The sequence below is a fragment of the Primulina eburnea genome, chromosome 1 (genome assembly GCF_022965805.1).
Source record: "Primulina eburnea isolate SZY01 chromosome 1, ASM2296580v1, whole genome shotgun sequence".
Lineage (NCBI taxonomy): Eukaryota > Viridiplantae > Streptophyta > Magnoliopsida > Lamiales > Gesneriaceae > Primulina > Primulina eburnea.
In genome coordinates this window covers 25490004-25513290 of record NC_133101.1, presented here as the reverse complement: position 1 = coordinate 25513290, position 23287 = coordinate 25490004, and the positions used below count along the sequence as shown (strand labels likewise).

At 37.8% G+C, this 23287-nt stretch overlaps 3 protein-coding genes across 3 annotated transcripts; 1 reads left to right on the top strand and 2 right to left on the bottom strand.

Moving 5' to 3' along the window:
- Positions 1-1813: 1813 nt before the first annotated feature.
- Positions 1814-2170, bottom strand: LOC140806222 (uncharacterized). The gene has a single exon (XM_073162752.1). It carries the CDS (start codon positions 2168-2170, stop codon positions 1814-1816), a length of 357 nt encoding a protein of 118 aa, XP_073018853.1.
- A 2715-nt stretch (positions 2171-4885) lies between these two features.
- On the top strand, positions 4886-12078 carry LOC140829567 (kinetochore protein NDC80 homolog). Its single transcript, XM_073192883.1, has 4 exons — positions 4886-6070; positions 7532-7778; positions 11293-11439; positions 11596-12078. Exons 1-4 carry the CDS (start codon positions 4962-4964, stop codon positions 11830-11832), a joined length of 1740 nt encoding a protein of 579 aa, XP_073048984.1. The 5' UTR covers positions 4886-4961; the 3' UTR covers positions 11833-12078.
- A 674-nt stretch (positions 12079-12752) lies between these two features.
- LOC140829559 (large ribosomal subunit protein uL3-like) lies at positions 12753-15809 on the bottom strand. Its single transcript, XM_073192875.1, has 6 exons — positions 15769-15809; positions 15389-15490; positions 15035-15145; positions 14228-14532; positions 13566-13975; positions 12753-13191 (listed from the first exon to the last, which is right to left on the bottom strand). The coding sequence occupies exons 2-6, from the start codon at positions 15471-15473 to the stop codon at positions 12930-12932; spliced, it is 1173 nt and encodes a 390-aa protein (XP_073048976.1). The 5' UTR covers positions 15474-15490; positions 15769-15809; the 3' UTR covers positions 12753-12929.
- Positions 15810-23287: the final 7478 nt, after the last annotated feature.

The window sequence follows — 23287 nt, the reverse complement described above, 5'->3', positions numbered from 1 at the left end:
GCTACACTTGAGGAAGGAGAGGTTTCCGGAGAAGCGACGCTCAAAGCTATTACCTAGGGTCGATGGACCATTCCAAGTTCTTGAGAGGATCAATGACAATGCCTACAAACTCGACTTGCCGGGTGAGTATAATGTTAGCTCTACTTTTAATGTTAGTGACTTGTCGTTGTTTGATGTAGGTGATGAGCAAGATTTGAGGACAAATCCTTTTCAAGAAGGGGATGATGATGCGAACGTGGACGTCCCAAGGAAAGCATGGGATCCTTTGTAGTTGCCGGAGGGACCAATTACGAGGGGTCGACTAAAGAGATTCAAGGAGGCACTACTAGGAGTCATGAGCAATCCTGAAGGGATCGTGATGCATGGGAGTACGTTTGGAGGCCAACGGAATGTCATCCAAGCATTGGGGGAACTGACCGAGTCTGGACGGACCTGCACACGGACCTACACACGGGGTCCGTGTCCTTTACAACCTGAGATGAGCTTTTCCAGTGCCTGCACGGACCTAAAGACGGACCCAGGCACGGGGTCCGTGCCCTTTTTATTTGGCGAAGACAGTGCCTACACGGACCCGTACACGGAGGTGAGCACGGGGTCCGTGTCCCTTGTTCCCGACTGAAGATTTTTTAAAGTATGTACACGGACCCGGACACGGAGGTCTGCACGGGGTCCGTGTCTAGTGTTTTCTGCGCGATTTTATTTCCTTCTTTAGAGTTTTATTTTGTTAGGTAACTAGATTCTAGTAATCTTTTGATATGTAAGCCATATTGGACGAAATTTTACACATAATACACATATTATTTTGAGTTTATCAAATTTGTGAGATTTTTCTCTCAACTTTTCAAGGCTTTAGCTTTGTTAAATCAAATCAAACTTATCAAAGTTTATAACTTTGTGGCGTTTGTCGATCGTGCTTGTGCGGATTTTCGTAGGCGTCGTTCTTCGAATGTTCGTATCAAATTTCGATTGTTATTCTCGTGCTTATTTGTTGCTAAACTTTTATAGTTTAGAGGTGAATAACACAACCTTACTTGATTCAAAAGATCGGGAAAAACACACGAATCTTATTATCGTAATTGAATAGAGGGTGCGATTTATTTTTAATCATGTTTGCTATTTATTCGTACAAAGATTCACATCACTCCCTTTTAAGACTCAACAAATCAACTGATTCATCATTTTCAGTTTTATTTTCTATGGGATCAGTTTGCTTTGCTTTGGCCTTCTCAAAAGATAAGGCAAGCTTGTGATATTCATTCACCATGTCATGAAGTGTAGAAATGAGTTCATCACGTGTGAAATCAGTTGAGCTAAAGTCAAATACCTGCTGACTAGTTGACTTCAGTTCTGTGTCATCAGCCATTAGACACTTGACTTCTTCATCATCGTCTCTGTCAGATTCTGAATCATCACTATCAGATTCTGCCCATTTTGACTTGCTTTCCTCAGCTAAAAGCACCTCATGCTTCTTTCTGTAAGATTTCTTGTCATCTTTCAATCTTCTTTTGTTCTCATAGGATTTCTTTCCTTTCTCAGTTGAGCCACGACTGTCCTTCTTAGGCTTGGAACAGTCAGCAATGAAATGACCAGTTTTGTCACAGTTGTAGCAAGCATTAGGTTCTTCTTTGGAATGATTCTTCTGATACTGTCTTTGGAAATTTCCTTGGTTTCTTCTCATGAATCTTTCAAAATTTTTGACGAATAATGACATAGCATCATTACTTAACTGATTAGCAGATTTGTCAACTGAACCAGTTGGCACCAGTTTGACAGCAGTTAAGGCAGTTGTAGCAGCTGGTGCTGAAGGTTCTCCTTATCTGGTTTGCAACTCAAACTCGTAGGCTTTTAAATGAGCAAATAAGTCATGAAGTTCGACCTTGTTCAGGTCCTTTGACTCTCTCATTGACATGGTCTTAACATCCCATTCCTTGGGAAGACCTCTGACTACCTTCAGTGCTACCTCTTTGTTTGAATACACAATTTCGAGTGCATTCAGTTCGTTTAAAATGCTGCTAATTCTTTCATCATACTCATGCATGGATTCACCAATCTTCATCTTTATGTTGTCAAACTTTTGAAGAGCAACAGATAGCTTATTATCTTTGGTTTGCTCATTGCCCTCACAAAGTTGTATCAGTTTCTCCCATATTTCCTTGGCAGTTTTGCACATTTTTATCATGCTGAAAGTGACTTTATCTAGCGTTTTGTATATGATGTCTTTAGCAACGTTGTCCAGATTGGCTTTTTTCTTATCTTCAGTTGTCCATTCATCTCAGAGTTTTTCAATACAATGTGGTGCCCCATTAGTTATGACAACAGCTATGTTGCCTTCAATATCTTCATGGGTCCGTCTGTGATAATGTACCACATGTCATCGTCTTGTGCAGCTAGATGAGCCTGCATGATGATTTTCCAATTATCAAAATCTTCTCTGGAGAACATTGGAATTTTGTTGAATGAAGACATATTGATCAGTTTGTATATGGAAGTATTTTGGAAAAAGATTCAACTGCTCTGATACCACTTGATAGGATCGATTAAGGGCGAAAGATTGTTTAGAAGGGGGGGTTGATTAAACATTCACAAATTTCAAAACATTTTCGACTGATGAGTCAGTTTAGTGATAAACTGATACTCGAGAATCTTGTAAGTCAATATCAATCAGTTAACAAGTAGTTGTGCGGAAATAAACTGACTGATAGATAGAATAAAAATTGATATAATAAGGCACAGGATTTTATGGATGTTCGAAGATTTCAAACACTCCTACATCACTCTTTCTATCTCAAGGATAAGATATACATTAAAAAACTTTGATCGATACAAACACTTGTACAGACCCACTTCAGTTTTGGACTTAACAATTCCAAACCGAAACTCTTAGTTACAAACTAGTTTACAGAACTCAATAGAACTGAATGAATCTAACACAAACTGATCTCTTCTAGATCGAGTAATACAGTTTGTGTTGAAAGCTCAAATTATAGCCTAGCAGCTATGAATGTATACAATAAGCGTGAGCTCTTTTGTTTACTAAAATTTCAACAGAGTAACTGAATAGATTTCGAGTGCTCAAGAATTCAGATGTTCAATGATTCAGTAGTTCGAGAGTTTCAAAAGTTCAAAAGCTATTCTTCAGTTGATCTTCTTTGCTATTTATAGGCTTCCCTCCAACGGTAATATTAAATACAATTTGAACCATTCTATCTGTTACGTCAACATTCTTCTGACAATCGTACACTGCAGCTTTTCTATAATGCGGCGATCCCACTACTTATTGCAGTCAGCTTTTGTCGGTTGAATGTCTTAATTGATGACATGTATAGTTGAAGGATCATCTGATAGAATGTAGTTGAGAAGCTCACAACTGTTTGTAGTAACTGATCAGTCAATTGCTTGCGTAGTTCAGTTGCCTTCGAAAGTGTGCATGTTTTTCTTCAGTTAATGGCAACATGTTTTAGATAAGTTATCATTCTTTTTAGATCAGTTAGACGCTCGGTTTGTCAAACATCCAAAATTTAGTTTCCAACACTTCGGTTTATTTAAACTTGTCATCCTCTAATTACTTATTTTCCTCTTTCGAAGATCTCTTCCACTCTTCATTTTTGTCATAAAGTCAATCAATGACAATAGTAAAGACAATAGCCATTTCTTTTAGGTGACCATGTATATTGTTCTCCATAGACATCGTGAAGCTCTTAGGAACCTCCCTGATTAACAAAAGATGCAACTCTCGTTCACAAACTCTTCTTCAAACTTGTGTACGAGTTTCTCAATCGATCTTCCATCAGCATATGCGTCTTCTCCTTGTGAACGCTGATCCTTCTCCTGTGATTTAGGAATTCCTTTGTATTTCTCAGTACCTTGGGAGGCATTGGTCCCACCAGACATGCCAAAATATGTTTGCACATAAAATTGTTAGGGTGTGCCAGACACGTGATCGTGCTAAATTTGTGATTAATTAGATTTCTTCAATCAAGCTTGGTGGATCCCGGTTTATTTGTTGGTTCTAACTCCATTGATACAGCCACAAAGCTACGAATTTTAGTCGAGGTATATGATGAAATTGCATGAGAAACTCGTGAACATCTAATTTAATTATGTCTTTATGAATTGGGATAAAGATTTCACAACTAAAATTGAAAAAACTAAATGAATATGTTAAAACTTGAAGGAAATAATGGAATATGCGATATTATTAAGCTAAAATTAAGAGAGATTTTGATGTTTTTTTGTTGATGAAATTGTCGAGCCTTAATTTCTGTCAGTTTTTGTTCAATTCTCTTGACCAATTTGGCTATCTTCCATGATCGTCAATCATTGATCGTGGATAAACTTCTTCAGTCGTGCATGTGGCCCTCTTCTCGAGCCAATTGAATTTTTCATGGCTTTGTCAGTTAATGAGCTTTTATTGAAGACAAAAACTTGTGTGAGACGGTCTCACAGGTCATATTTGTGAGACGGATCTCTTATTTGGGTCATCCATGAAAAATTATTACTTTTTATGCTAAGAGTATTACTTTTTATTGTGAATTTGGGTAGGGTTGACCCGTCTCACGGATTAAGATCCGTGAAAACGGTCTCACATGAGACCTACTCTTTATTGAAATTGGATTTTCACATTTGATGAACTTTTATTGTTGGTGGGATTTGTAGAACTTGTGTTTTGCAGAATTTGGGTGTAACAAATATAAATATATATTTAAAATTTTATAATTTAAGAAAAGTATTTCCAAAGGTACATTTGCCTAATATTAAAATTTTGAAGGCGGATGACCGGAACCATTTTCATGTGGATCAAGGCCCAAAGCAATCTGGGCCCATTTTATTATTTTGAGCTATGAATTTAAAAAATATAAAATGGAACCCACAAAAATATAAAATCGCTTCCTTGTTGGGAGGCGGGAAAAAAAATCTGAAATCTGAAACAAATTCAACCCTAAGCCGACCAATACCCGACGATGAGGCCCGCCGGTCGCCGCCGCCCAGCCGAACACCCACCACCAACGCCCGTCAACTCTGCCGATCCATGGCAATTCCTCTCCACACCTGTCCCCGGTCGCGACTCCGACGCCAGCTTCACCAGCAGTCGCCCCTCCACAGCCTCAATTGCCCGCTCCTCCACCGCCGTTCCCAACATTTCTGATCGATCCTACCAAGCCTCCGCGCTCCGCACTATTAACGCCTATCTCTCTTCTCAATCTCTTCCTTTCTCTCTAAAACCCCCTCTACCATCCGCTAAAGACATCACTGAAACGTTGAAGTACCTCCTTCATCGTCTTGGTTTTAGAGCGCAGAAGCTTGATGAGGAACTCAACCAAGTCTTGAAATTCTTGAAATGTCCTTTGAAGCTAAACAAGTCGGCTCTACGTGCCCCCGGCACTCCCCATTCGTGGCCGAATTTGCTGGCAGTAATTCACTGGCTTGTGCAGATAATCAAGTACAACGGTTATGTGGAAAGTTCTCCGACGAGTTTGGAGGAGAACAGGATGTTTAAGTACACTGCAAATAGTTATGTAAGTTACATTAGAGGGGATGATGAGGCTGTAGATGCTTTGGATGAAGAGTTTATGGTAGAGTTGAAAGAAGGGAGGGATAAAATGGAGGAGAATGTGAAAGTTCTAGAGGAAAATGTGAAGGAATTGGAGGAAAAATTGGAGAGCTTGAAAGCAGGACCTAGTCAAAAGGAAGTCTTGGAGCAGGAGAAGGCTGCACTGGAAAAGGATGTGATGAAGTTCCATATGATTATTGAGCAGCTGGATGGGCATTTGGTGGAGGTACAGAAGAAATTGGAGGAGAAGGATCGGGAGTTGGAAGTGAAGGTGGAGGAGAGGAAGAGGATTTCTGAGGAAAATGAGGAGTTGAAGAGAAAGATCGAGGAACAGGGCATTAATTTTAGAGATGCTGAGAGGATGAAGCGGGAGTTGCAGGCCCTGGATAGGGATATTGAGGAGACAGAGGCTGCTAGAAATGGCTGGGAGGAGAAGATTTGGGAGCTTGATTCTGAGATTGGACGCAAGTTTGAGGAGCTTGAGGGGTTGGCCTTGGAGTGCAATCAAGCTATCCGGAGGTTTTTCTTCTCTGCTCCTCATTTACACTTTCTTCAAATATAATTCTTAAATATTCTTCAATTGCAGCTTTTCGCTCTTTGTTGTTAAAATTTTAATGTTCAACCATATATCCTTGTTAGACGAGGAAATAATTTGTCTATTGCATGCTGTATTGATGTGTTTTAATGTTTTTGGCATAACTTAGAGTTTCATTCGCTGATCACACTGTCATCCAGGATGTTCTGCTCTCTGTTATAAATCAAATTATCAACACCGCATTGTAAGAAAACGGTATGAAGCATAATCCTGGATCTTATGGCCTTATGAGTGATTCGTGAGGCGTTAATGTATATCTTACCTAAATCAGTTACACCCATTAGTAGTTCCCATGTCCATGTAATATAGTTTTGGCTGGGGATTATCTGCCCAAGCAAGTTTGTGTTGTAGGATTTATTCCTGAACTGCAAATATTATTTTTTCTTTCCCTAGTTTTGTTCAAAAAGAGTAAACTTCTGATCCTTGTAATTTTAAATCGTTCCAGTTTCAAGAAATTTTATGTCAGTGTGTGTGTGTTGTCCTTGTTTCTTCATGAGGATATTTAGATAGCATACAATATATAAAAGTGCATGTAAATTGTTAACCCTGTCCCTCCCACCAAAATCGAAGAGGGCCTTTGTTTTCCTCCATAAAATCCTGTTTTAGGCTTCTTGATAATGCTTGATAAAGATGTCCCTTCCGACACAAAGCTTTTATGGTTTTTGTCGCCATTTTCTGATATTTATATTGATACGGGTGTGAATCTGTTTTATGTAGTACCTTTTTTGGTTTAATTGTGAATGGATCCAACACATGGTAGGTGTGAGCAGTCAGACTAAAATTTGCAGTAGGGTGTTTCTCAGGGATGCTTGAGCCTTGAATTTTTTTACAAAATATTGTTGTTATAAGAATGATTGCTGTAAAAGTTTGCACTAAATTTGAGAATATACAGAAATTAGTTTTGACTCTATATCAATAAAATTTGAATGTACTAATGTGTGTAAAGATATCCAAAAAATCTACTATCTTTTAATAAAATTTGTATTTGTATAATGAATTATGTCATGGAAAAAAATAAGAACTTTTCTTATTATTTTTTATTTATTTTCAATTACTTTTATTTGTGTAAAATAATATAGATATGAAATTCGGAAGATTTATCAAGTACAAGCTTCCAAAGATAAACTTATTGTTATAACTTTTTGTAAAAATATTGAGTCTTTCCACGAGATTTAATAAATCCAGGGAATTTAATTATGTGATCCTGGAGATTCAAAATGCCTTACTTTGTTAAATCAAATAACTGCAAAAGTATTGTTCTAGATGACAACAACATAGAATGATGTGGTTTTTGCATAAGGTAAACCACGAACACTTTACTCTGTGGTGTTTAGCTACTTTATTTTTAAAGAGTGCCTGCACTATTTACGTGATATTATTTCTAGGTTAAAGCTTGGAAATGGATTTCAATATCAGTTGAATGCCAAGGGGTCCACTCCATCTGAGGTCTTGGGATTAGATTACAAAGTGATACTCAAACCTGCACTTACCTCCTTTTCCGAGCACATAAAAAGCGGCTCAATGGAGAAATGGGAGGAATTGATTTCTCTTCAGCAACTATCACGTGACAATGTTGCTAAGATTGAGGAGATGCGTAAGCAGATCATTGCCCTTGAATTACAAATTAACGAAGTAAGTATTGGCAGCTGATGTTTAGCTCTTAGTATTTGGAAATACCTATTTTATCCTGCCTCTAGACTAGATGTGTCATGATATGTCCCATTCTACTGTTCAATCTGAATTTCCTCATCAGGTTTTCTTCAAATTTTCACCATGGCAATGATCAAAGTAAAACTCATAATTTGGAAGTTACAAGGTTACATATTTTTGCGAATTTGTTATCATGGGTAAATAATTTAATGCAGCTTTGCTTTGTTTTTGGAATATAGAAAGTAGTTTTGCTTTGATTTTCCTTGCTTTATTTTGCATCTTCCTGAAGTTCGCAAATTACATTCAAACGTAGCTGCTGCTACTTATCTCGTGGATAGTTTCGCTACATTTATGCGTCTGTACACGATTTGTGGATTGTGTGTCAAGATATGGATTTGTCGAAAAGAATATCGAAGCAGATTTTATGGGATTAGATTGATTGAAATCCTAACTTGCTGGGATTTTATTGCAGCCATAATTTTTTCTTGATTTTCTTAATTTAAGAGTGATATACTTGTATATAAACTGATGTATGTTCATTGATCTAATAAGGGAAAATAGATATTTTTCTGTGTGAATTCACATGGTATTAGAGTTATAGCGCCCTTACCTAAGCCACTACTAAAAACAGACTAATAAATTAGCATGCAAAATTAAAACTTAGTAACAATAATTAAACAGAGTAAAGCCGGAAACCAAATAACTTAATCATTTACAACCCAAACGAAAAACGAAGAATAACAACAGTCTTAAATATTAATACAACCACATCGAAAACATAATTTTGAACGAGAATACGATAAACCAAATAAAACCTCCACTAGATCGTCATCGAAAAAAACCCAACTGCTTTAGCCACTGCTCTAGACGTCCGAACCATCCAACCTAAGACATGCCCGTGGAATGGGGTGTCCAAGATGAAAACAAGGACGTGAGCATTGTCTTTGTTCACAAAAGTCCTTGATTTTAAAAGCCCTTTAGAAACTCTCACTAAATTATTTCCCAACTTTACAGCCTCAAACAATTTGATTCCAAGAATCTTCGGCAGCGTTGTGTTTGTTCACATTTATCCACACAACAGGGGCAAACTCGATCCCAGAGCTCTCAGGTGTGTCTTCATTGGATATTCCTCCGCTTAGAAAGGGTACAAATGTTCCATCCTCCCAGAAAAAAGATACTTTGTCTCAACAGATGTCTCATTTGATGAATCAACATCCTATTTTCCAAGTACCTATCTTCCAGGAGGAGAATTTGGGTGAAGACAGAGAACATGAAAAGTTTTCCTTTGAATTTCCTAGCCTATCTAATCCCATCACTATGCCATCAACATCCATTGATTATCCAAACCCTGACGAAACGATAAAGGAACGAGGAACTTGAGACATTACGCAGCCACTACAAGTTTATTCTAGATGGCCAAGACTTTACACTTTGGCCAAGAATGTTCGATCTTCTCCTATTTGAGCTATGGTTCAATCACCTGAAATGCACCACAAGACAGTCAATCTCAACCAACCATTAATCCAATGGAGGAAAAAACCGTAACATCACAAATACCCGAGGAACCAACCCATACCTCTTCAGTGCCAAATGATTTTGATTTACCAATAGCACTTAGGAAGAAAGTTAGATCTTTGTACCAAACATTCATTGCATACTTTCTTACCAATTCACTCCATTCTCATTCCCAGAAATTAAACTGAAGCATTAGGAAACGGGGAGTGGGAGAATGCAGTGAAAGTGGAAATGGAAGCGTTGGAACAAACTAAAACATGGGATTTTGTTGAGATGCCTAAAGGGAAGAAAATGGTTGGATGTAAACGGGTGTTCACTGTTAAATACAAGCTAGATGGTTCAGTGGAAAGATACAAGGCATGATTGGTTGCGAAAGATATACTCAGACCAATGGCATTGACTACGTGGAAACTTTTGCTTCGGTGGCGAAAATGATTACAATTCGGGTTTATTATCATTGGCAGCCAACTTTGGATGGAACTTGCAGCAGTATGACGTAAAAAATGCTTTTTTACATGGTGATCTTGAAGAGAAAATTTATATGAAGGTTCCCCCAGGTTTTAAATCTAAATATGGGATGGCTTGCAACTTAACAAGATCCTATATGGACTTAAACAGTTTCCAAGGGCCTGGTTTGGAAGGTTTACAAATGTGATGATTGCATCGGATTATAAGCAAGGTCAAGGGGATCATGCATTGTTTGTGCGCGATTCAAAGATAGGGGGAGTGACTGCATTACTTGTGTACATGGATGATATCACAGTAACTGGAATGATGCTGGAGAAATGCAAAGATTGAGATAATGCTTAGAAAAGGAATTCAACATCAAGGATCTTGGCAGGCTAAAGTATTTTCTAGGAATTGAGGTGGCTAATTTGAAGCAGGGAATCTTTATATCACAATAGAATTATGTTGTGGATTTATTGACCGAAACATGGATGTTGGGATGTAAGCCAGCTGAGACGTCAATCGAGGCTAACCACATTTTTTGTGATGCACGAGAAGAAACAACAATGGATAAGAATTCCTTCCAGAAACTTGTAGGAAGGTAAAACCCGACATTATCTATGTTGTAAATATATCCACCCAGTTCATGCATAATTCAAAGGAAATGCATCTCAAAGCTGTTAAACAGAATTCTGAGATATTTCAAGGAAACAGTTGGGAAAGGACTTTTGTTCAAGAAAGGGGAAAACATGACAATGGAAGCCTACACAGTGCAGACTCTTCGGGTTCTCTAGTTGATCGAAAATCAACCTCGGGCTACTGCACATTCCTGGTTGGCAATCTTGTAACACGGGGGAGTAAAAAATAGAATGTAGTTGTAAGGTCAAGTGCGGAGTCTGAGTTTAAATGGTGCTTGGGATATGTAAGCTGTTATGATTAAAATTAATATCGGATGATTTGCGAATCAAGTGGGTAGGTCCTATGTTATATTGTGATAACAAGTCAGCGAGCGATTAACATTACGTATAACCTTGTTCAACTTGATCGAACCAAACACATTGAAGTGGACATACACTTTATAAAGGAGAAGTTGGATATCGATACAGATTTTATGGGGTTAGATTCATTGTAATCTCTAACTTGTAGGGATTTTATTGTAGTTGTAACTTATTCTTGATTGGGATAGTTTCTTTATTTTAAAGGTGATATACTTGTATATAAACTTATGAATGTTCATTGATCTAATGAGGGAAAATATATATTTTTCTCTGTGAATTTATTCACAGTTAGAAATTGGAATGAATACAGAATTGGATTATGAAGTCCTTTTATTTTTAGCATAGTGTGATAAACAAAAATAAGATTTCAGGATCGTTCATTAAATTTTATAACAGGGAGGAGCCAAGCTCGGTCTTCTTTTTTCCTTCAAAGTGATTGATGTCATTTTCTTTTTCTTACTTTATGATGCTTTTTGTAAAACAGACTTTAGTCTAAATGATACGTGAAATTCCTTTGAATGCTTTGACTAATGTAGGTTGAAGCCCAGATGAATTTAATGCGGAAAGAAACACATGAATATGTATCCAGAAGTGCATCGGAAGCTAGAAAAATGGCAGAGGAAGTTGAGATAGAGGCTCAGAAAATGTCTATGGTAGAAAAAGAAGCAGCTGAATATTTGCAGGTATGGCGATTTTCATTTATCTGCAATCCAACACGGCAACACCAATCACTAACCAATTGACCTCTGCAATATCTCTGGAAAGAAATTTATTTCTTGTTTCCACATGGTCGAGTATTACAGGAGTTTGATCTTTTATATGCTCAACTTTTGGTGTAGACATACAAGATAAAGTTGCAGGAAGCAATTGCGCAAAGTGAGGAAGAAGTAAAAATGTGTGCTAGAGAACTCTTTGACTTGATCAATTCTGTTGCAGCATATAAAGAGTATATGGGATCAAAAATTTCTCGGATGAGGAATGATTTGCTTGAAACAGCTGGTGCTGTGGCAGACATATACAAAGAATATCGTCCTTCAAAGGTGCGAGTCGTTCCAGATTCAGGCAATTCATCATAAAAATTTCCGAGCATGAAGATGAAATATTTTTTTGGATGTCATTATTTATACCCCGAAATTAGAACCAAAAAAATGTAAGACGTCTTGTTTATCAAAGAATGCGTTTGAGTCGTGTGAGTTATGTGCACTTGTGCTCGTGGAGCGGAGCATGCTTGTGTATAATGTTAAGAACAAGAAGTATCCATGTGTGCATCTCCCAAGTGATTTTCCGGATGAGATCTCTCATTACTGAGAATTTGGTATATGGCTATCGCAAATTTCAATCTCGAAAGATGGTTGTCTTATTTTTCAATTGTTGTTGTAACCAGTGTTTTTATAATCTGACCTGGAAAATTTCAATCTCGAAGGATGGATGTGATTATAAAATATTTTAGTTGGTCGAAATTGTAATTGATAAATAATAATGTTTTAATTTGATTAATTAAATTTGATATGAGTTGAGAAATTATAATTTAACATTTTTTTATTATTAAATTAAATAATAAATATTAAAAAACTAAAGATAGTATCGTAATTTTATATTAATGATTGATTGACCGGATAAATAATCCAAGGAAAAAATTACAACCAAACATACTATCAATCCCATCATTAACCAATAACCTTTTACATCTTTATTCAGTTTCAGTCATCGTCCCATGTCTAGGTTTGTGTTTTTTTATGAAAACGAGACGCTCATAAATTAAAAGAGAATGAGTGCAACGAACGAAATAATTATTTGAATGGGGTTGAATACATATACATTTGTATAATTTCATTCATTATATAAAAATAGTATTTAATTTATAGCCATTTCAATCAGGTTTTTTGAAATCAATAAATAAGTTACACCGGTGTATTCAAGTCAATTAATGGTCGATTTGGTATATAATCTTGATCAATTATTTATTTTTTGATTATAAATTTTTGAAAAAGAGAAATTGCAAAATTAATGTTCAAACTTCAAAACATCTAATACAACTTTTACAAAAAATTAGTATGCAAGTGCTCGCACTATGAACCATGGGAAAGACACAAGTTCAAGACCAATAACATATAAGTCGAAAATAAAGGAAAACAAAACCTTAATACCAATAGAACGACCCCAATCTCTTCTACTAGGAGGCTTTGACTCGACCATAGAACTTCTGCTTCTCCTGGGTTGTCTGAAAACGTCCATGTCCAAACTTGGACGAGGTGTCGACGAACTTGAGCTTAATCTCTTCGAGGGCTACACGAGAGGTCTGGCTGAGGAGGGATTGGCGAAGAGTGACAACCCTTTTCTTTGGACCAACACAGCAACCCTTGATCATGAGGTAATCGTCCTTGACAACACCGTAGTGAGGAAACCCACCCATGGGTGTAATGTCTTTCTCCGTCCTGTCACAATTTCATTTGACAAACTTTAGCTCAAAAGAAACAAAAACTTGCTCCCGTAAGGAATTTATAAATAAAATTAATTAAATAATCATTGGAATCAAGACGTGCATACAGGAGCAGGAGCATGCTAGCTCCACAATTGTAGTTCCGAAACATAAGTTAAAACAGTTTAAGCTTGGGTAACATCTTTCAAGTAGTTCTCTCTGTAAAATGAAGTGACATTCAGCAAACACATTCATTACCCAGTACACTTTTATTAGAAAATGTGCCAACTCCATAAAAAACACACGAGGAGAAAAAACTAAGGATTGAAAGTAAATGGAACATATATCGTCAAACAATAATAATAAAAGCAGTGGGGATGATATTTCAACCTGTCAAACTCAGTACTGGCCGAGTGTTCTTCTTTCCCTGCCTTACCAAGCTTATAAACCTTCTTGTTCATTTCCGTGCGGTGATGGTAACCGTTCTGACCAGCCCTGGCAACCGTGAAGGAAACTCTGGCAGGGTGCCATGCACCAATACAAGCCACTTTGCGAAGACCCCTGTGAGTTTTGCGAGGAAGACGGGTAACACCCCATCGTGTGACGACACCTTCATAACCTTTCCCCTTGGTAACACCAATAATGTCTATCATCTCATCTTTCTGGAAAACAGCATCCACAGGGATCTGCTTCTCAAAAAAGCCATATGCAAAGTCAACCTTCTGAGCAATAGTTCCACCATTCACCTGTATCTCCATCATGTGTGCCTTCTTCTGTTTCAATCCCTTCATCTTCCTAATCTGCATGATGAATACATGGTATTTATATTGTGACTCATTCAATAACCCATGCTTCCACAAATATTGTGCTCAGAGGGACGGCTGCAATCAGTTGACCATCTTTTTGGGCGTCCAAATATAAAATCAATGTAAATTAATTTCTGCTTCTGAACCCTCAAGTTGGAAAATAAAAAACCATATAAATTGGCTGTTGGGTTGAATTCAGGGCACAATACATAGAACAAATTTAAAAAATATGATAAGAGTCCATACCTGGGTGTGAGCCAGCACGCGAATTACGGATGCATACTTTTTCAATTTCTCCAGCTGTGACTGAAGATCTTTTTTACCCTCGTCGGTCTCCAATTTCTTTGAATACTTGGTGAAGGCCTTCTTCTTAGACTTGCACCAGTTCTTGTAAAACCTTCTTTTCACTTCCTCACTCAGATGCTGAGCCCACACTGTATTAAGGCAGCGAAGTCCCCTGGGAGTCTTCACATACCCAACCACCCCAACAACCACCATGGGGGGTGTTTCAATTACAGTGACAGCCTCACAAGTTTCCTTCTTGTGAAGTTCTACGATAATCAAATTCAAATCAGATTTCAACAGGCATACAGTAATAACTAATAAGCAACTGACAGACGTTTAAAGGAGCAGAAGTAAAAAATAAAAGCCAATATGTTTTTAGTTAGAGAGACAGTAAGGTCACAAAAAAATAATAGAAATAGCCAAAAAGTTCTCACGAAACTATAATTTTATTGATAAAGTAACATCATATTAACATAGAAAATCACTCAATTGAACTATCAATGAAACCAGAATTTGGATTCCAAACAACATTAGGAAATTAAATTTACAGGGAGTTGTGTCATAAATTTTAGAATCAGGAAATATTCTGAAAAAATAAATAAACCCACGAATGATAGCGACTAAAAAAACAAGAGACAAAAGATAATAGGCGAATTTGATACAAAAAGAACTGCATGGATAACCAAAAAACCACAAACTTTATCGAACTCACTAACATTAAAAGAAAAGAAAAAACAAACGGTAAAAATTAGGGAACAAAAAAATTACTTGATCCTGGTTTCTCGACTTCTCTGACAATGTGAGTCATGCCAGCCTTGTAACCCAAAAAGGCTGTCAGTTTGCAGGGTTTGCTGGGGTCATCCTTGGGAAATGCCTTCACTGCATGGTTGATGACAAACCAATTAAGTAATCATCAGGAGGAAATATAGAAGCTACAATCAAGCGAACATGTTCACAGGGTACGTGAAACGCAGTCCTTTGGCAACAACAAATTCGAGAGGACGCTTCCAAAATTACATCGCTTCTTTTTACCTCATTTCCATTGACTTAAATTCGTTTCAAGACTCGGAGCAACCATTCCCGATAACATTATGTCATAAATAAATCCAACAGCATAGTTACCTTTTCCCCTGTGACGAGCAGCCCGCTTCCTCGGGAGGAAACCGAGGGATCCATGCCTTGGGTGCTCAAACTTCCTGTGCGACATCTTTCCCCCCCGTCACCCTTCGGAAAACCAAAAATCAGAAAATATTAAAAAGATAATTACATTGGCAATCACTCAACTGCCACCATATCCTCATCGAAAAATAAATAAATAAAAAAATCTCGAATTCTGCGCCAATTCTCGGAGACAAAAAATAATTAAAAAAAAACCTTACACCTAATGATCCAACAATTTATAGATCGGCAGTACAGAAAAGTACGAAACAAAATCTACAAATAGTTCGCATCAAATGCAATAGAAGTCGATCATGAAAAATCAAAGGAGCAACGGCTCGTACCTGAGTAGTGAAGACTGCGCTCTTGAACGAGTGACGCTTCAGTTTGGCTTGAAGAAAAACCCTACACTGCTGGGCCAATAGCATTTCACGTTGTATTGCAAAAATATTGGGCCAACAATAGTTAGAAGGTATGTGTTGGGCTTTAGGCCTTGTTAATATCAACCCTGTTTAAACCAATGGAGGTAATAATAATAATTGAAAATTATTTAAATACCCGTTATGAAAAATTTAATATCAGAAAAACCATAATGTTCTATATTAATTTCAACATTAGTCCCCCATTTTTCACTTTTAAATCCAATTGTGTGCAGGTCTTTGATGTTTTGAAGGAACATTTGGTGACTGCACCTGTGCTGGCTGTGCTTAATTGGGTTCTTCATGTTGAGGTAATGTTCACTGTCAATGACACTATTGTAGGTGTCAGACTGGGGCAAAAGAAAAATAAGGTATTTCATACTATATACTATACAGGTAAAACTTTGAACGAGACTCGGTTTAATTATGCGACAACTGAAAAAGAACTACTTGCTATAGTATTTATATTTTATAAGTTTCACTCATATTTTGTTTTATCAAAAGTTATTGTCTACACCGAACACTCCACACTCAAATATTTACTTGTTAATAAAGAGGTCAAACTACGGTTGATTAGGTGGATCTTATTATTATAATAGTTTGACCTCGAAATCAAAGACAAGAAATGTGTAGAAAATGTGGTGGTAGATCACTTTTCTAGGTTTGGACATATTAGTAATGGCAGTGTAAATCATGACATTGATGATTAGTTCCTCGATGAACAATTATTTGTAATACTGAGTTATCCTCGGTATGCCAGTTTTACAAATTTTCTTGTCACAGACAAACATCCACCAAACCTGAAACATCTACTTATTATTTAAAAGTGCGGTAATATGTTTTTTTTTAAAGCTCACATCTTGAAAACATGCATTTGAATAACTTGCATACATGCAGCTCTACTAAAAATATCATTTAAAAATAATCATAAGTATTTTGCAATAAAAATATAACAAAAGCATAAACAAGAAAAATCCTAACATCCATCAATGAAATAAATCAGCGTACATGACGAAAATACTAAAATCCTCTCGACTCATAAAAATCATAAATGTGCAGAAAACACGTGGTCTTCGGGTCGTTTCGCCCCACCTGGCCTGCCTACTAAGAGTTCGGCACCTCCAGTCTCCTCGATATCATCCTCACTTACATCACACACGCCTAGTGAGTCTAAAGACTCAACAAACCTGTACCAGAAATAACAAGTACATATACATAGCACAAAGCAGTAAAAAAATCTTGTAATCAACATACCTTTCATGAACTTCAAAAGAATAATGTAAACTTGTCGAATGAGTTCGTAACATGTCAAATCAGCTCATCGTTAATCATCATTCATCATTTTCTTTAGTGAATTCTGTTCATTAGTGGCGACTACAGTATATCATTCATCATTTACGATGGATCTATCATACATAGAACCGCGCTACTCGGCGACTGGCAAACATCAATGAAAGTATTACCCGTCCACTGTGCCTAGGCCTCATTATCATCATTTATATATACGTCTTAAGCATTTATATATACTTCAATAGCCACAACTAATTCCCATAATTCAAAACATCATCAATTTCACCACTTATCAAAATTATGCACATGCGTAAATTTTTCTTAAAACCAAGCAAGCAGCATATAATTCATAACTTCATAAAAATCATGATAGCGATGCTTAAAAATTTAAAAAACATGATAAATTTGTGCTCAGGGCGCTGCTAAGTCTAAAATCTCACCTCGGGTGCAAAATGACCATTTTGCCCTTGGAAACCCAAAATGCTCCGTTTTACCCATGGACCTCTAAATTTTGACCCAAAGCTTACCAAACTTCTTAAAACGTCCCAAAACACCATAATAAATATTTCTTAGACGTAAAGTTGAGCTCGTTTCAAAACTTAATTAATTCGTTTTAAAACTTGGACCGGGGTCCCGGTTTTAACCCGAATCGACTCGAAACTTAACCAAATTTTTCCCAACTTCGTACCATGCTTAAATCGTATTTAAAAGGCCCTAAAACAATCAAAATTAGACTTAAAACTTTCGAATAGATCCCTGAAAGGCTGCTGGAAAAATCCCGCAAGTCACCAACCGAAACCATAGTGCACCGAACTCACGTTTTAACCTCCGTAGACCGAACCATTGAGGACCAGCCGTGACTCGACCTCTCCTAGGCCACCCTAGGGCCCTGTTGGACTCACTTGACCTGAGCCTATAGCCCCATGCAAGCCCTCAACGCTCGCACACTCCAAAACACACAAGGAAGAACCCTCTCGGCCATTAGCCCTCACTCGGCGCATATGCTTAGCCACCCCTGGATGCGACCAGCTGCTGTTGAGCCCTTCTTGGCCATGACTCAACCCCCTCAAGGGCTGCGCCATGGTTTGGTTAGGCTCCCCTACAGCCGTAACTCTCCATACTACCCCGATCTAGTCGTAACCACCACAAGTGACACAAACTCGACCCTAAAGTGGCACACCTGACCCTATCTGCATCTTGCAACTCCATAAATGCAAAATCATCTCGATGGATTTAATCCATCTCTCGGCTATCATCGGGTCAGTGGTCCCCGAAAACTCCTTTGGGCTCATCCGCATGAGCCTCTCATATACTGCCTCTGGTCTGGGTCTCGCCTCTGTGTTTGCCGCAGCCTGGTTCCCCGCAAACTGTGCGAAGAACCGCGTCATACCTGCAAGCATCTGCGCCTGCATATCCGGAGGTGGAGGTGGGGGGCCTCCCCTCAGCTCGAGACTCTCGGTCCTCTTCCCTAGCTTCACGGTTTATCAAACGTCTAAGAGGCATAATGTTCCAGAATTTACCCAACACATAAGCTCCACATGCGTGAATATGATATAAATAACATAAGATGCACGCACTTGAACTTCAAAATATGCACATGCTGAAATCAGAACTTAATGCTTGCTACATAACATAAATTATAACCTTAGAACTTACAGACTTGAGGTGTGACTTCGTGAGTTTCTTTTGACTAGCAGTAGGCATAACCCTTTACAAGAACACCACTCTGATACCAACTGTAATGTTCCGTACTTTTAAACTACTTAAAATATGCGGAAAAATAAAAATTTTCATAAATGAATCGTGAACCTTCAAAATTCAATAAAACAAACTGTTCATCCCAAAGTAGTTGCATAAAAGATCTCAAAGTAAAGTTTGCCAAAGGTATTTGCTTAAAATCTCATCACCAGTAACATAAATCAAAGAACTTTTAAACATTTCATAAAACTTAAAACTTGGCGGTCCTCGGGTTTAGCCTCCCGCTCAGTCCAAGCCAGCTCACTGGACCACATCTCTCGTCTCCTCAAATGCATCCCCACCTGCATCGATCAAGTCTAGTGAGCATAAAGACTCAACACGTATAAACTGGAAGTGGCAAGTAATACGTAATAAAATCACATGCAACTTTAAAATAGAACATACATACTTGAACTTTAACATGCGTATAAAAGCTTGAACTTATGTTCATAACATAGACGTGCCATAACATGAAATTTTCTTAAACATGCTTGCATACTTGCACATATATGAACATACTTAAACCTCATCATTTTGTGTAGAGGCATGTTTCAAAACAAGAGTGACCCATACATAAATTCTCCTGATCAGACTAAACACAGTACTGGGGTGACAGGGAAGATCCACTGCCACATACATGAGATCCCCGTTTTTGCTTTAACCAATGGATTGGTCCCTGGTCATGCATTACCGTTTTTCAATCCTGATATAAACCCGTTCATGCTTTAACGGGGTAGATTGGTCCCTAGTCACGCTTTACCGCTTTCCAATCCCATACATAATTTGGTCACAAGACATTTTAGCATACCTCAAAAATTTGAAATATTTTCTTTTGCACGTCATCATACTTACTTGGCGTTGAGAGAATCCCTGGATCGTGAATTCCAACACTTAACTGGCATAACTTAGACGTAGGTGTTCGTTCTCACCACCGAAGTAAATACATAGCTTATGACATTCTAGATTACTCGGGACTTGACCTCGCTTAATCGTCGTACTAAACCATGACATGAAACCCCAAATCAATCCCTAAAACATTTCCCATAAATTGGAGTACACGGACCCCGTGCCCAGGTCCGGCTCTGGGTACGTGTAGGCTCTGTAAAATTTGTCGTGAAGAAAAGGGGAGGCACGGACCCCGTGCCTAGGTCCGTGTGGGGGTCCGGGTAGCTACTGGAAATTGACACTTTGGGATAACAAAGGCACGGACCTCGTGTCAAGGTCCGGGTAGACATCCGTGTACCTACTGGAAAAACACACCAAGTGAAAACAAAGGCACGGACCTCGTGCCCTGGTCCGTGTGGGGGTCCATGTACTCACTGTACACCTAACTAACGAAAATTTCTGTGCTTGTGACTTAATCTCCCCAGCTCGATCATCCCGACCGTGAATCGACACCGCGAGACCCATCTTAGGGCACTAAGTACGGACTCCAACCCGTGCAAACCATCAAAAATGTTCCCAAGAACAACAACCAACAACCAACAACACAAGCTGAAATTTGACACCATTTTTTTCCTACGACTCTTAATTCAACTAAGTGCCTAATGACACGAAACAAAACCTCACATATCATCTAAACACATTCCACATCATGTCCAAATGCAGTAGTATTGGCCCGACGATGACCAAAGAATCCTGCAACTCAAAAATCTCAAGAACACATCAATAGCATGAATTTTGAGAAACGCAGTTTGAGCAGTCTCACGAAAAACATCATAACTCACTAAATTTTTATCCAAATATTTTGAATTTACTGTCAAATCGAGGGTATCAAAAAGTCTATGGTTTATATGTTGAAAGTTCTTCCAGAAAACCGACCAAAAAATCGCAGTAATTAAAATGACAGTAAATTTGTGTTTTGAGATCCAAAAACAGTTTCAAAAGTGATCCAGTCATATTTTCTCAAACTTCTTCATAACATACACATGTTTTTCATTTAATAAATAGAAAAATCATTATTTTAACAAGATCGATGCAAAACAAAAGAATATACATGCCTTATGATGATTTGAAATACCACAACGACGATAGCGAAGCGGGAACGGTGAGAGGATTGATCTGGGACGAACGTGGAACGATTTTCTTTGAAGAAAAGTAACAAAAATTGCTGAATTCCTTGAATAGGGAGGGGCGGCTGCTACTAAGACTTAGAACCCTAAATATGAAGTGGAACATACATAATGAATTGTGTGTGTAAGCTCAGAGGGAACTCTTCATCGTTGTATCAGCTTAGACTAGAAGCCACTTTCTCTCTGTATGTGAGAACATCCTTGTTCAGTTCTCACATACACACTCATTATCAAAATCACTCAAATACAGTCTTGCACAAAGACATTAAACTTGTGATTGTAGCCTTTGACACATAGACGTTAAAGAAGTGTTGGCTGGAAGGTGCTGCATTCAGTCGTAGCTAGGAGTTCGGTTTAGGCAATAGTGTAAGTCCTAGATGAGTGGGTTTGTACAAAGTGTTTGTATAAATCAAATTCTTCTAATAGAACCTAGCCGAGGAGGTAGAAGGGGTGACGTAGGAGCAGTTGAAGTCTCCGAATATCCATAAACATAACTTGCGTATTTAACTGATTAACTATTGTTTTCAAACTATTTTGATCAGTTGGAGTATTTGTCAGTTCAGTTGTCACCATAACTGAACTGAAGAATGCAAAAACTAATCTCTCATCTTTCAGTTAGTCAGTTTACATAAGTTAAAATGTTTTCTAATATATCAGTATTCTTCTCGAAGTATTACTTCGAGTTTCTTCCCGCTTGGTTTTAAACCAAACTCGATTTAATTCATCAGTGTTAATATTATTAGAACACGAGCTATTACAGCTCATTGGAGAATGTAGTGTTTGAAATGCCTTCGAAGGCACTAGCACACTTGATCCATCAATTGGTATCAGAGCAGGTTGTTATAAGAAGAACATTTGAAGAAAACTGTGTTTTTAAAAATTGTGTTACTTTAAAATAGTGTTAAAAGCTATTTTAAAATGTTTTATACATTTTTCAAAACTATTTGAAAATATTTATATGTCGCTCTTTGGTAAAGAGTTGAGAGGATTGGTTACGCAACTTTCGTTATGGCTACTTCTCTAGACTCTTAAATTTGGGGTTTTAATCTGCCTGCAGGGGACTGAGGAACATCTGCAAAGATGCACAGCTAAATTGCTCTCTGAACAAATTCAGTTGCAAACCTACCAAGTCAGCTGTTCTTCAGACGAAACTCATTCATGTTGGGATGTTGGTCGATTTAATCACCAGCTGAACTCCACATAAGCCAAGTCAGAGTCTGCTCGACCAGTTGGGTAAGCACAGAGGATAAGTGTGGGGACCCGGACGCTAATTCATTTCTTAATCGTTTTTGAGAATAAGTTGATCAATTAAGATAAACAGGGTCTAAATTTTTTTTATACAAATGTGGAAACGTAATGTAATCAATCTGATATACATATCAAAAGTAAACGTACAAGTCCTGTACTGGATACAATAATATCAAACTAGGGTTCAACTACTATATAACAAGTGTTGAGTCCTATTCTACTTCTGATCTAGATCTCCACGCTAACTTGTCATCTCTCTTCCTCTTCTTGACCTTGATCATGTCCCACCTATTGTCATGCACACATACAAACACGACAACAGCCGGATAACTCCGGTGAGAATATAATCCCAGTATAAACAATGAATAAATGCAATATTATAAAAACATATATAAAAGCATAAACAGTCATCAATAACATGTATCAAGTCTGAAAACATAAATCGATATAAAACTGTAAATAAACTCGTGACTCGTCATTTCAGACTCGACTCATCTCTAATCTAGGGATTCCGATTCCTGGACATTGTCTCATATATCGAATCTCAGCGATAGGAGTCGACCCACTCCTAAGCAACATCGATATAATTCAAACATCTAGTGTCTTGGCATATCCGCCAAAGACTTGGCATATCCGCCAATGACTAGGCATCTCCGCCCATGACTCAATTCCCGCTTTGCTATAAATCAGTAGACTAAGCACATCAATTTCATTCAATTATAAACATCAATGCAATAAAGTAAAGTATGTGATTTTTGGGAAACCCAAGTCTAATCTGACCCGAGTCGATCTCTCAGTTAACATTGATTTATACCTTTCTTTATGTCGGTTTCTGGCTTTGTCGAAGTCTTGAATTCGAAGCCTGTCAATACTCAATGTCCGCGGGAAGCCTATGTCAAGAGGATCACAGAAATATGCTCAGATCGAAATTCTGACGGACGGATTTTGTGAAACCTTCAAATTCCTAACATAAAAGGCGTAAGGATTTCTGGAGGATTTTCTCGAGCTTCTTTCGTCTGAATTGCTGAAGGAATTACACATATATATATATCCATTGCATGTCAAAGCTACGTGGCATATTTTTCACACATTTCAGG